The 14,440-nt window shown below is 37.8% G+C and overlaps 1 protein-coding gene across 1 annotated transcript in view; it reads right to left on the reverse strand.

The window, feature by feature from the left end:
- MIGA1 (mitoguardin 1) overlaps positions 1 to 14,440 on the reverse strand; it is a 74,825-nt gene that overhangs the window by 41,684 nt on the left and 18,701 nt on the right. Inside the window, exons 4-7 of the mRNA XM_040232526.1 lie at positions 13,625 to 13,761; positions 11,374 to 11,500; positions 8,624 to 8,757; positions 7,756 to 7,879 (exon numbers count right to left, since the gene is read on the reverse strand). Coding sequence (XP_040088460.1) covers positions 7,756 to 7,879; positions 8,624 to 8,757; positions 11,374 to 11,500; positions 13,625 to 13,761 — 522 coding nt within the window. The remainder of the gene's footprint in view (positions 1 to 7,755; positions 7,880 to 8,623; positions 8,758 to 11,373; positions 11,501 to 13,624; positions 13,762 to 14,440) is intronic.

Consider the following 14,440-nt stretch of genomic DNA (forward strand, 5'->3'; position numbering starts at 1 on the left):
CACTAGGTCCATCAGCTTTGAAACAAAGAGATTCATAAATTGCTTGACATTTGTACTATTTAAAATTTGTAGTATAAAGTGCTATTTTGTATTGTTTCAAATTCACACCAAAAAAATCACTTAAAATTAGTTAACAGAATCATACTGTATTTTAAATAGTTTTATTGAAGTGTAATTTACAAACCATATAACTTTCCCATTTTAAGTGTACAATTCAATGAATTTTAGTAAATATATAGTCTTGCAACTATTACCACAATCATACTATACATTTTTTAAAACTCTAAAATTTAAATCTTAGATTTATTAGCTTCACTTACTTGTGTGTGCTCAGTCACTCAGGTGTATATGATGCTTTCTGACCCCATGGACTGCCAAGATCCTCTGTCCACGGGATTTTCCAGGCAAGAATACTGGAGGGGGTTGCCATTTCCTCCTCCAGGGGATCTTCCCAATCCAAGGATGGAACCTGAGTCTCTTGCATTGCAGGTAGATTCTTTACTGCTGAGCCACCGGGAAAGCCCTTCACTTACCTAAACTAACTCAAAATATTGACAAAAGTTTTTTGGATCTGCTAAAATGGGAAGATACAATTTACTCTCAATGAACACACTGCTGACTAAAAAGAAAAATGCTAAGACAATTTTAAACATACTAAAAGGATCATGCTGGGGAGGATTTAAAGTGTCCTCTAAACTTGTACTATAAGTAGTACAAGAGAATGTGAAATTAAGTAGAGTCCTGTGTATATTCTGAATTCTCAAATTAGTGAAGTAAGTTTTGCTGAGGCTCTTGTATCAATAAAATCTGACATATGTGCCTTTGAAAACTAAAATGATTTATTTATTTGCAAGTTAATATAAAATCAGCCATGAATACTTGATGGCAAATACCTATCTGCAAAAAATCTCAGCATTGACAATATTGCCCCAAACCGTGAATTGTTATCTGCCTCTTTTTCAAAAAAAATTTTATATTTTCTTATAAATTACTAATTAAGTAGATAAATATGTTTTGTAGATACATATATTTTGCTGTGATATATATTAAAGTACCCTAAGATCTCTTCTTCCAGATGTTCAAGCTGGTTTCAGCAAAGGCAGAGGAACCAGAGATCAAATTGCCAACATTCGCTGGATCATCGAAAAAGCAATAGAGTTCCAGAAAAACATCTATTTCTGCTTTATTGACTATGCCAAAGCCTTTGACTGTGTGGATCACAATAAACTGTGGAAAATTCTGAAAGAGATGGGAATACCAGACCACCTGACCTGCCTCTTGAGAAACCTGTATGCAGGTCAAGAAGCAACAGTTAGAACTGGACATGGAACAACAGACTGGTTCCAAATAGGAAAAGGAGTACATCAAGGCTGTATATTGTCACCCTGCTTATTTAACTTATATGCAGAGTACATCATGAGAAGTTGGGCTAGAAGAAACACAAGCTGGAATCAAGATTGGCAGGAGAAATTCAATAACCTCAGATATGCATATGACACCACCCTTATGGCAGAAAGTGAAGAGGAACTCAAAAGCCCCTTGATGAAAGTGAAAGAGGAGAGTGAAAAAGTTGGCTTAAAGCTCAACATTCAGAAAACTAAGATCACGGCATCTGCTCCCATCACTTCATGGGAATTAGATGGGGAAACAGTGGAAACAGTGTCACACTTTATTTTGGGGGGGCTCCAAAATCAGATGCAGATGATTTATTTTGGGGGGGCTCCAAAATGCAGATGGTGACTGCAGCCATGAAATTAAAAGACACTTACTCCTTGGAAGAAAATTTATGTCCAACCTAGATAGCATATTTAAAAAGCAGATACATTACTTTGCCGACTAAGGTCCGTCTAGTCAAGGCTATGGTTTTTCCAGTAGTCATGTATGGATGTGAGAGTTGAACTGTGAAGAAAGCTAAGCACTGAAGAATTGATGCTTTTGAACTGTGGTGTTGGAGAAGACTCTTGAGAGTCTCTTGGACCGCAAGGAGATCCAACCAGTCCATCCTAAAGGAGATCAGTCCTGGGTGTTCTTTGGAAGGAATGATGCTAAAGCTGAAACTCCAATACTTTGGCCACCTCATGCGAGGAGTTGACTCATTGGAAAAGACTCTGATGCTGGAAGGGATTGGGGGCAGGAGGAGAAGGGGACGACAGAGGATGAGATGGCTGGATGGCATCACTGACTAGATGGACATGAGGTTGGGTGAACTCCAGGAGTTGGTGATGGACAGGGAGGCCTGGCGTGCTGTGATTCATGGAGTCTCAAAGAGTCGGATACGACTGAGCGACTGAACTGAAGATCTCTTTATGATCAACATGAAAAAAATGTGACAGTAAAACTTCTAAAACTCTCGGAATTTCCTGAGTGATGGGGTGATAGCAGTGCTATTCATAAGTCCCTTTCAACTATAACCAAAGACTATGCTCATGACGTGACTCCTGGAGGATGGGGGATGTTTACCAAGGGAATAAACCCTGTGATTAGAAATCTAGAACTTCTGGGGCTTCCCTGGTAGCTCAGTGGTAAAGAATAGGCCTGCCAATGCAGGAGACATGGGTTCGGCCCCTGATCTGGGAAGATCTCATATGCTACGGAGCAACTAAGCCTGTGCGTCACAACTACTAAACCTGTGTTCTTGAGCCTGGGAGCCTGTTTATGTTAGAGCCCACAGTCCATAAGAGAAGCCACCCCAATGAGAAGCCTACACATCACAGCTAGAGTAGCCCCCATTCACCACAACTAGAGAGAAGCCTGTGTAGCAATGAAGACCCAGCACAGCCAAAACTAATAATAATAAATTAAAAAGAAAGAAAATTGGAACTTTCAACTCCAACCCTGACCCCTAAAGGGAGAAAGGCCAAGAATTAAGTTAATTGCCAATAGCTGATGACTTAATCAACTGTGCCTACATAATGGAACCTCCATAAGAACACAATAGAGTTTAGAGAGCTCCAGGTTGGTGAACATATCCAGGTGCAAGGAGAGTGCTGTGTCTGGAGAGGGTATGAAAGTTCTACACCCCCTTCCCATACCTTGCCCTATGCATCTCTTCCACTTGACTGTTGCTTAATTATATCTTTCATAATAAATAAGTAATAGAAAGTAAAGTGTTTCTCAAAATTCTGTGAGCCATCCTATCAATAGTAAACTATCAAGCCTAAGGAGGGATTGGTGGGAACCTGTGATTTACAGTAAAAACACTGGTCAGAAGCACAAGAGGTTTGGCTTTGCAATTGGCGTATGAGTGGGGGGCACTCTTGTGAGATAAGCCCTTAACCTGTGGAGTCTGCACTAACACTGGGTATTTAAGTGTTTGACTGAAGGGAATTGCAGGACACCCCAACTGGTGTCCACAGAGAACTGGAGAATTTCCTGGCATGGAAAATCCATTCATTTTGTGTCAAAAGTTGTAAATAAAGGGAAACAAATTTTGCTTTAAACATGTTTTGTTAATGGTTTCAATGAGAGCCTTGATGACCAAGAAGACCAAACTGAACAAAGGAGAAAGTGATAAAAAGCTGAGAGGGATGTAAAATCTAAATCTATCTTAATTCAGGATGGTGACTGGAGATAGGACAATTTAGTATTGAATAGGAAAAATAAACATAACATCTAAAGGCTTGCGTCCAAAGAAACAACTACACAGAAACAAATGAGGGAAGAAATGACTTAAAAATAACATAGCTAACAATAACAACAAAGAACTTAAGTTTCAGCTTACCATTAGCTCAACATTAGCAATGTTAGTTAATGTAGGGACTTCCCTGGTAGTCCAAGGGTTAAGAATTCGCCTGCCAGTACAGGGAAACATGGGTTCCATCCCTGTCTGGGAAGATTCCACAGCCACAGGGCAACCAACCCCTGTGAGTCGTAACTATGGAGCCCGCACCTAGAGCCCGTGTTCCACAAGGGAAGCCACCACAGTGAGAAGCCTGTGCACAACTAGAAAGTAGTCCCCATTCATGGCAACCAGAGAAGCCCATGTGCAGCACCAGAGACCCAGAGCAGCCATAAATAAATAAAAGCAAAACAAAAAAACCCCAAAACTAATATAGTCCTTGCTAAGTCACTTCAGTCGTGTCTGACTCTGTGCGACCCCACAGACGGCAGCCCACCAGGCTCCCTCGTCCCTAGGATTCTCCAGGCAAGAACACTGGAGTGGGTTGCCATTTCCTTCTCCAATGCATGAAAGTGAAAAGTGAAAGTGAAGTGGCTCAGTCATGTCCAACCCTTAGCGACCCCATGGACTGCATGCAGCCTACCAGGCTCCTCTGTCCATGGGATTTTCCAGGCAAGAGTACTGGAGTGGGGTGGCATTGCCTTCTCCGAATATAGTGGTTAGGCTCTGTAATTCTGATGTTCAGAATTTCTTGTTCAGTATGACAGAGCATAAGGATCTACTTCTCCTTTCAATGGGCTTCCCTGGTGGCTCAGAGGTTAAAGCGTCTGCCTGCAATGCGGGAGACCTGGTGGTCCAGTGGCTGGAACTCCCCACTTGAACTGCCAAGGGTATGGATTCAATCAAGCCACATGGTGCAAACAAACAAACAAACAAAAGACAGGAAGAAAATAACAGCATCACTGGAAAACATGGAAAAGGCATCACCAGACCAGAAATTTTAGAGAATACCTTGAAATTAGCCAATGGAGACTCAAGCAGATCCTAAAAAACCATAGCCCAATTATCCTAGAGGCAAAAATCATCTTCCTCGGTGTGTTAGAGAAGTTCCAAACTCCAAGCCAATAAATACTGCTACCCTGGTCTTTATATTTGTTTTGTAATTTAATTCTCATAATTATTTTGTTAAGTAAGATATACACATTTTTCAGATGAAGAAACTGAAGCTTAGACAATAACATAAATAATAAATAGTGAACCTAGAATTTGGACTCCATCAGTCTGAATCTACAATCTCCATTTTTAGTCATTATACAGATGAGGGCCAAAAGGTAATCCATTAAAGTAACTTATTAAAGCAATACGCTAAATTCAGGTGGCACAGTTGGGCCCTCTGCCCCTATTCCCTTGGTTAAATTGAGTAGTTCATTCCATTAGTTCCTGGATTAAACCTTGACAACTTCTTTCTATAAAGTGAGTGAAATCTCTCTAGACTGCCTTGAGAGCCTAAGAGAGGAGGAAAGACACATGAGTTAACTGCAGGTCCCCCAGCAGATACGGAGGAAGAAATCGATTTCTAGGAAAGGGAGATCCACACAAAATAGATGATACCACTACCAGAAATAAGGTTCCTTACTTCAGCAGCTGTGGAGACTCCAGACTACAAGCTTCAAAACAACATTTCTTACAGAGAACTATGCCACAAAGAGTTCATAGTCAGTCTTCCAACCCAAAGAACACACCTGTCTTCTAAGCGGCGAGACAATACAGCACGGTGGCTTTTGGACTCTAAAGTCAGCTGTCTGGGTCCAAGTCTAAGCTCTGTCACTTTATCACTGTGTGACTCTGGGGAAGTGACTTAATACCTGTGTATCTCTCTCCCCATCTGAAAAGTGAGGATGATAACTAAATAATTACCTCATGAAAGCTGTTGTGAGGACTAAGTGAGATGGTTTTTACTCAGAATTGTGCCTGACCCAGAAAAGGAACCATGGGCTGTAGCAAAGAGCCTAGAACATGACATGCAAACAATGGTAATTATTAGATATTATGTTCAAGGGAAAGGAGATGAATTAGATGACTGCTGCTAAAAAAAAGAAATCTTCCAACCTTGAAAACCAATCAAATTCTTAGCAAGAAAAAAAAAATTAATTTTTATCAAATAAGGCAAAGCAAATTCCAAAGCGATAAAGTACTCACTGAAGTCAGATCAATACTTGGTTAAAGTTCACCCCTGAGCCTCTGAAGGCATTTGTTAACCTCTCTTCATTTATGACAATTATTAAGTTGCCTCTCATTAATATATATCAAATGGAAAAAATGAATTTGGATTTAGGGGAGGAGGATAGTTAAATGACTTCTGAGCAATCCTGATTAATAGCAAATAACAGATATAACAGAAGTACACCCTTACTGGAGTTCTGGCCATAGATTCAGCTCTTTCAGTCCAGAAGTTCCAAAATGGAAACTTGCAATAACAAAATATATACAAATAATTCCCAAGAAGGAACAAAATATAACAGCATCATGTCAACTGGAGTCTCCAGGGCAATAACAGGCCAAGGCACTGTTAGGCTGCAGAGAAAAGGCAAAGCCAGCCAGCCAAATAGTCATTGACAGCTCAAGTTAAGACATGGGTAGGGTCAGGAACTTATTACAAACCTAAGCTAACCGAATGGATGGGTGGATTATGGGTCCCACTATAGAAATCTTACCCATTTAGTGTTCCAAATTAACAACAATTCCTCAGAAACAACATGAAGCCTCAGAAATCAAACCATCTGCCTTGAGGTCTTCTTGGCCAGACGCAATGTAAGCCCAACATAGACTCTCTGAGCAGTACCCCAAAAACCTTTTACAACTGATAACGTGAAGATATGAGAAATGGATTCCACCAACTGCTATGATCAATAGAAAAAAGAAACTCTGGGCATGCCAAACAGAACAAAATCTGAGACGTATATTAGGAGACTAATAAGTATACAACAACATCTATCTGATCCTTATCATGAAGTCAGACAGAAACTGCAAGCAGAAGATTAGAATAGTGAGGGCAAATACAACTTTCCTAAAATAAAACATGAATAGTCTCAGGTCCCCTTCCTCATATTTATACATTTTTCCTACTGCTTTTTCTCTGTGGCTCTCTTTGCTGCTTATCCACTTTGCTATCTTTTCTAGTTGTTCCATTCCCACTTTTACATCTGTCTTCTTTTAAAAATCCTTCTCTTTGTTCTTTTTCCAACTTATTGTCACAAATACCATTCTAATAAGTTACAAAAGAAATTGTATAAATATATACATATATATATAAAGCTTTGACAAAATCTATTTGTTGACATGAATATTATCTATTTTTTTTTCTGGCCAATAATCTCTATATGTCAAAAATCTTATACCTATGCCAAGAGTAGAGAAACTATTAAAAAACACTCAAGTCTAATGAAAAAATTTTTAAGACAGTAAGTCAAGGAAGCAATTTTTTTTTTTCTCACTCTGTCTCTCTCTTTTTTTTTCTTTCAGCTGCACTGGGCAGCCTTCAGTTCCTTGACCAGGATTGAACCTGGGCCATCACAGTGAAAGCCCAGAATCCTAACGACTACTCCCAGAAGCAGTTTTAATCATTCCTCCTTAGAAGACTTCACTTAAGAAGTCTATTCAAAGTTCTTTTTTCTTTAAAGTAGGAAACAAATGTAATGGTATATGACAATGTATGTATTAACTACTTACATCAAAATGTAGCCTACAACTAAAACAGGGACAAGAAATAGACTTACTTAAAATACTTTAAATGTAAGTCATAAGCTACACGACCATTTCTGAGGTAGCATGTCTCTCTCTCATATTATTATTTTTTTTCCACCCTCCAACACTTTAACTGGGATTCTTTCACTTGGAATGTAATTTTAAAATAATGTTACAATCCTATCTATGGTAAGTACTTGAATTTGTATCAGTAAGTTCACTTGCAAAGTTAAACTAAAAGGAGAAAACCAATAAATATGATAGAACTGTTTATCTCTTGGCTATTTTCTAAAAAGTAGTAACCATATTAATACACTTTAGTGAATGATTTCAAGAATATAAAAGAATAAAATGACACATTCCATAAAAACGACATAAAATAACCACCTTACCAGTATCATTAACAAGGGAATTAGGATCAGATGCCCCCAAAGTAGCTTCAAACTCCTCTTGGAGACGATATGCTCTTTGCAACAGAGATTCAAGTTTATGGATAAATTCAGTACTAATAATATCCTACAAGGAGAGAACACATACACACAGCAAGTATTAGATGTTAATGTTAAAATTCTACACATTTTCCACTTTTAAATGAAAGAAAAGTGAGGAATGTTATTTAAAAAACTATTGGTTGGGTGGTAAGAATACTGCGATAGAAGTCAGGGGGCCTGGGTTCTGGTTGTGCCTCACATAGAATCATCTCTATTTTGTACTCTGTATAATTGAGTTGGACTAGATCAGGGGTTCTCAATGTAAGGTCCCTAATCAGGAGCATCAGTATTACCTGGAAACTTGTTAGAAATACAAATTAGAAGTGAATTAGAAACTTTGGAGTTGGGGCCCCCAAGTCTGTTTCTTAATAAGCCTTTCAGAGGCTTGTGATGCATGCTCAACTTTGAAAATCATTAGCCTAGACGATGACCAATAAATAACAGTCTAGCTCTATATGACTATATGAATATAATGGCACTTAATTCAACCCAAAGCACAAAGCAGAGGTTAAAAAATTCCTTCAGAAATCATATCTGCTTAATTCTATATATTCTTGGAAAATCATGAAATGATGAATTACAAATTTGAGATTTAACAGCTAACTGAACAGGAAGAGCCCAGTGAGAAATATCCCTACACAAATCCCAAAGGAGAAAACAATAAAAAGTTCTGTTAAATGCCACAGAAATCAAGGACATTGAATCAACATTAAAAATAGTTAAAATTTTCCAATATTATGAAGACCACTCCCAAATAAGTCACTCTTACATCTACACTTTCTTCTGCAATGGCATCTCCTGCACCCAATTTAATGGAACCACAGGCTTCATCTTCAGCCTGTCTATTTCGAAAGGTTAGAGCTTGTTCCCATCGACGCAATGCCTCTTCAAACAATTCCATACCTAAAAATTAAGAACAGAACAATTTTATTTATTTTTTTTGGCCATGCTACGCAGCTTATGGGATCTTAATTTCCCAAGCAGGGATAACTCACACCCCCTGCAGTGGAGTGTAGAGTCTTAACCACCAGACCACCAGAAGTCCTTCTTAGTAGAATCTTAATATCCTAATATATTCCAGGTCTACAGTTCCAGTTAACCAACAATAAGGGAGCAATGACTGATGTGTTTTTCCTTTTTAAAAACTAGTAAGTCAAATGCATACACTGATTGGAATTTTTCCAAAACAACATCATGAATTCATCAAAAGTCCCAACAATAATACCTAATTTTTATAGTCACAGAACTATCTTTCAAAATATCCCTCTAAATTAAAAACTGATAGGCAAATAGAAAAACTGGTTGAGAAGAAACTATAAGGTTTATAAGAGGCTTTCAGAAGAAGAAAGCAAAGCTAAGAAGAAAAATAATAGCACAGAAGTCTAGAATAATGTCTTTTCTATCTTTTTTCCACCAAAAGGTGTCTTAATCCACTATGACACCAACTTGCTGACTTGGATGGATAAAGTGCTGGACCAGAGTTAAAAATAAACAAGAAGAATCCATAAAAGGTTACAGTCCAAGTAGGAATTTCACGTCCCTGCTTAGAGAAAGCCTTTGTGGAAAAAATAAGTGATTATATGCCTCTTTTTCTTCAAATTTTTTCAAGAAAAAAAGCTTACCAAAATAGTTATGTACTTCAAACAAAACCAAAATATTTCAAAAGCTCAATTTCTCTAGACATATAAAAGTAAAAGATCTTTAAAAGCTGCTTAAGAATCTGGCCAAGTCATTCTCAAGATGTTTTTAAGATATGGTAGTTAAGAGAACGTGTGTTAATCACTCAGTCGTGTCTGACTCTTTCGACCCCATGGACTGCAGCTCTGGTTCCTCTGTCCATAAGGATTCTGGCAAGAATACTGGCGTGGGTTGCCATTCCCTTCTCCAGGAGTTAACAGAACACCTGTCCTCAAAAATCATTTCTTCGGTTATCTAGAGAATCTACTACTCTAAACAAATAAAATGTTCTATGAATAAAATGTAGGTTTTTCCTTTGTTTCATTTTCTGTAGCAAAGAATATTGACTGGATCTTCCTTCTAAAAAAAGTTATACACTTAAAAGACTTCCTTTTTCTAAGCTATGTAATTCTCATTCCTTCATCCTTCTCTCACTTGATCCCCTCTCTGCCCCTCCGATTATTTTAGCTAAATATAAGGAAGAATTATTTAACACCAGAGTTGCCCAAAGAGAAAAGGTGCCTCTCAGGAAGTACTGTGTCTCACCTCACTGCAGAACATGGCCCAACGTCACATATCAGCAATTTTGTAATAGAATTGAAACAGTATTTCCTACCAATCCTAATTCTATGACACTGAGACTAGCTACACCTTCTCTAGCGTTGATCTATTTCTCTTCAACTCTCTCAATATTCCTATGAAGTGGCCAAAGTAGGTTTATTAGGCATAGTTAAATCTAGAAGCACAGTGAGTTTAATTCTTGGAAACTTCGGAAAAGGTGGCAGAAGAACTACTCTTATATCCTTCGCCAAGGGCGGGAGTACCCAGTGTACCACAGCAGATGGCAGCATCTTTAACGATTGATTCTAGAGTGCGAGGAAGGCACACAGTCCTTCTGCCAACTCATCACCCCCTTACTGCTCACTGGTTAGGACTGCAAGACTTTTTTGGTTTTATTTTTTAGTTAGCATGCATTTCCCTTAAAAGGAATATAGCCTGAAATAGAGTACAGAGGAACACAGGCAAGGATTTGAAAACGTATTTGAGTCTGACTCAGTATTAAGGACTCTGGTCCTCTTTCTGGGCTCCAGGGAAACTTTCTAGACATTCTTATGTTCTAGCTGTAAACAGAGGCCCCTTTCTATGTAAAATCCTTCCTAGATATGGGAAGAATACAAATGATAGCTAGATAAAAGGCTACTTTCAGTGCATTTTGATTGATTCATTAGATAGAAGTCAACAGATGAGATTAGGTGAGTATAACAGACTGAATATGACCACCCAAAGACGGTTCCCAGTACATGGAACTTGCAAATGTTACCATATAAGACAGTCTTTGTGGCTGTGATTAAGAATCTTAACACGGGAAGATTACCCTATATTATCTGATGGGCTCTAGATCCAATCACAACCTCATAACAGAGAGGCAGAGGGAGATCTAAAACACACAATGGAGAGGAAGGCAAGGGTTGGAGTCATGTGGCCACAAGCCTAAAGTGGCACCAGAAGCTGCAAGAGGCACCGACTGAATTCTCCACCAAGACTCCAGAGGGAACATGGCCCAAACAACACCTTGATTTCAGTCCCGTGATAATGATCTCAGACTTCAGGCCTTCAGAACTCCAAAAGACTATATTTCTATCATTTTAAACCACCAAGTTTGTGGTAGTTTCTATAGCAGCCTCAGAAAACTAACACAACATGTTATGTTATGTAGACTGGAGTCAACAGATATGAGAACATTTTAGAATTGCAGTTGCTTCCCTTAGAACAATTAATCATTCTTCATTTTCACACTACATGTGAGTACAGTATCTTAAACCATTATTATGTTATTCCTACCCATCAAATATAAGTTCTCCGGAGTCGTCACAGGAATATTAACAAGTTTAATATCATCTTCATCTGCTTTGTCCCAAGAATTAGAATTGCCACAAGCACAGCTATGACAAGAATTGACACTCTGGACCTAAAATTGGATGGACAGAAGTTACTTCAAAATCTCTTTTATAACAGTATTGTGTGTTCTTTTATAAATTATTTACATAAATCCTAATCCTGGTAAAACAACCCACGAGATTTCTACCTGAAGAAATAAATCTGATTATACTCAATCAAACTTAGAATTCATAAGACTCTAAGTACTCTGAACGCTTGTTTGCTCAAAATTATACATGTAGAACAATACTTTGAACATAAACCAGTTGTTGTTTATTCGCTCAGTTGCATCCAACTCTTTTCTGACTCCAAAGACTGTAGCCTGCCAGGCTCCTGTCCATGGGATTTTTCAGGCAAGGATACTGGAGAGGGTTGCCATTTCCCTCTCCAGGGGATCTTCCCAATTCAGGGATCAAACAGACATCTCTGCATCTTCTGCACTGTAGGCAGAGTCTTTATCACTGAGCCACCAGGGAATTTATTTCCATCAAAAATCAAGCAGCTATTTTTATAGTTTGCTGTCATTGAGTATTTACTTATAAATTTTACCCACACCTACTTTGATTTGAGGTAACTAGCTTACTCTCCTTTCAGAACTTATTACAATGCTGATTTTCTGCTGTAATAATGAAAATTGAAAAGCCTCTATCATCTTTACTTCTCTAGCAAGGTCTGCTGAGCCAATCATTTGTCACTTCTTTGCAAAGACTCCCAAATCCTGAACTTCAGTTCTGCCCTCTTTTGAGAAATCTAAGTTCACATTTCCACCTGCCTATTTGGTGACTCCACATGGCTCTTCTGCTGGCATCTCAAACTGATAATACGAAAAAAGTGCTTTGCCTTTTCCCAAAACAAAAACTCCTCCCAAGTTCAGTAAAATTACTTTTATCTCCATAACTTCTCAAACCAGGTAACAAGAAGTCACCTTTAACTTCTCTTCCCACACCTCTCATACCTAGTTATCAAGCTTTCTGGACCCTGTCCCCTCCTTTTCTACTCCTGATGTCATGACTTTCACTCAGGCACTCATTAAGAGGCAGAAATCTGGGTTCACAGTCCTAACAGCAGAGTAAGTAAGTAGGTCAGCTAAGGCATGGATGGCAAAGTGATTCTAAAGACTAATTATTTATACTGTTATCATAAAACTCCTTTTCTCTAGTCAAGAACAGCTTCAATTTTCAGTTGAGAAAATTTAAAAGAAAGGTACCTCTCTGACACAGAGGAGGTCCAGATTATAGAATGGGCATATATTCCATTATCCTACTCAGTTTCCCAGAGGAACTGAAAGGGCATGTCTTTGATCTAAATGTTCCTCCCACGGACAGAGGAACCTGGTGGGCTACTGTCCAAGGGGTCGCAAAGAGTCAGACATCACTGAATGACTAAGTACAACACGGCACAGCACAACATAAGAGCCTTTAAAATGTGATATATTTTTAGGCATTTAAGAAAGGAGCAGCTATATGTTCCAATAAAATATAGAAGCTAGGTATGAACAGATTACAGTATTCTTTAAACTATTTTTTAAATGAATATACATGATGTTAGAGGCATATTCTCCCTGGAATACACATAAGAAACTGTCAGTGTTCATCTCTAAGGAGGGGAACTGAGAAGATTAGCAGCACATTTTTCATGTACATTGTTTAGTACCAAGTGCATATCCTACCTGTCCTGTAAAATAACTTTTAAACTATATTATATTTAAATAAATATTAACTTTACTCTTCACCTATCAATCAGTACTATGTTAATGGTGTAAAGAAGAGGTGAAAGACTCCACACTTGGCTTCAGCAAGCCAAATACTGTTACATAAGCAGGTTCATCAAGCAGTTTTTGTAACCTAGTACCACATTTGGCTGCATCTTCCAGCTTTTTGTAAAATATCTAGCTTTGAAGCAACTCTTCCATACCAACACCATCCTCACAGGACCTCATAGGATCACATTACCTGACTCAAAAAAACCTGGAACCAAGCTGGCTGAATATTTCACAAAAAGGTAATTTTATTTGTCTGAAGAAAACAAGATCAACCAGATTTCTTAAGGTTCTCTCCACACTAAAAGCTATCTAATTGTATGACATTTAAACTAATATATAATGATAGATATACAATTAAAATTAAAAGAAAAAATTAATAAAATGTTTACTTACAGAGGCTAAACTCTGTGCAGAACCTGAGTATTTACTGAAGAGTCCTCCATTAGCATAGTTACAAGACTGAGATCCTTTGTCTTTGGCAGAACTTAAAGATAATGTCAAATTCTGTCTGCTACTGGAACAACTTGAACCTACCAAACAAACATATTAAAAGTATCAATAACCCCTATGATAAATTTCAGATAAAATTTCAAAGTTTATATATTCATTCAGAGGGCTCATTTTAAAATACAATTCCCCTAATTGTGTAAATTATTAAATATATCATACCATTATTAAAATCTACATCTCTAAATAACATTTTTAACACTGCTTCTGAAATGAAGATTAAAACATGCATCTAATTAAGGTGGTATCTGAATGGCCTACTATACAATCAGTATAAAAATATTGGCAACTATGAACCTTCAAATTATAAATTTAACAAAATATAAGGACTTCTTATATTATTTCCTGAATTATATCAAAACTTTATCCATATTACACTTTCTTAGTGTGATATATACATCTTAGTGTATTTATACATCTGTCTGCCCTAACCATCTACCCATTCATCTCGGGCAGATGCTGTGTCTTAGTTTATCTTAATACAGCGCTTAAACTTCTCAAATCAAATCCTGACACTTACTAGTTATATGAACTTGAGCAAGTCACTTAACTTTTCCATATCTCAATAGGATTATAGTCCTAATTCATAGGATTGTTATAAAGGTTATTTTAACACAGTGAATATACAGCATGTTCACACTGCACCTAAGATCTAATAAAAACCTCAGTAAGTGTGTGTTTGCCGCTCAGTCATGTCCGACT

This window comes from Oryx dammah, unplaced genomic scaffold (genome assembly GCF_014754425.2).
Source record: "Oryx dammah isolate SB20612 unplaced genomic scaffold, SCBI_Odam_1.1 HiC_scaffold_28, whole genome shotgun sequence".
Lineage (NCBI taxonomy): Eukaryota > Metazoa > Chordata > Mammalia > Artiodactyla > Bovidae > Oryx > Oryx dammah.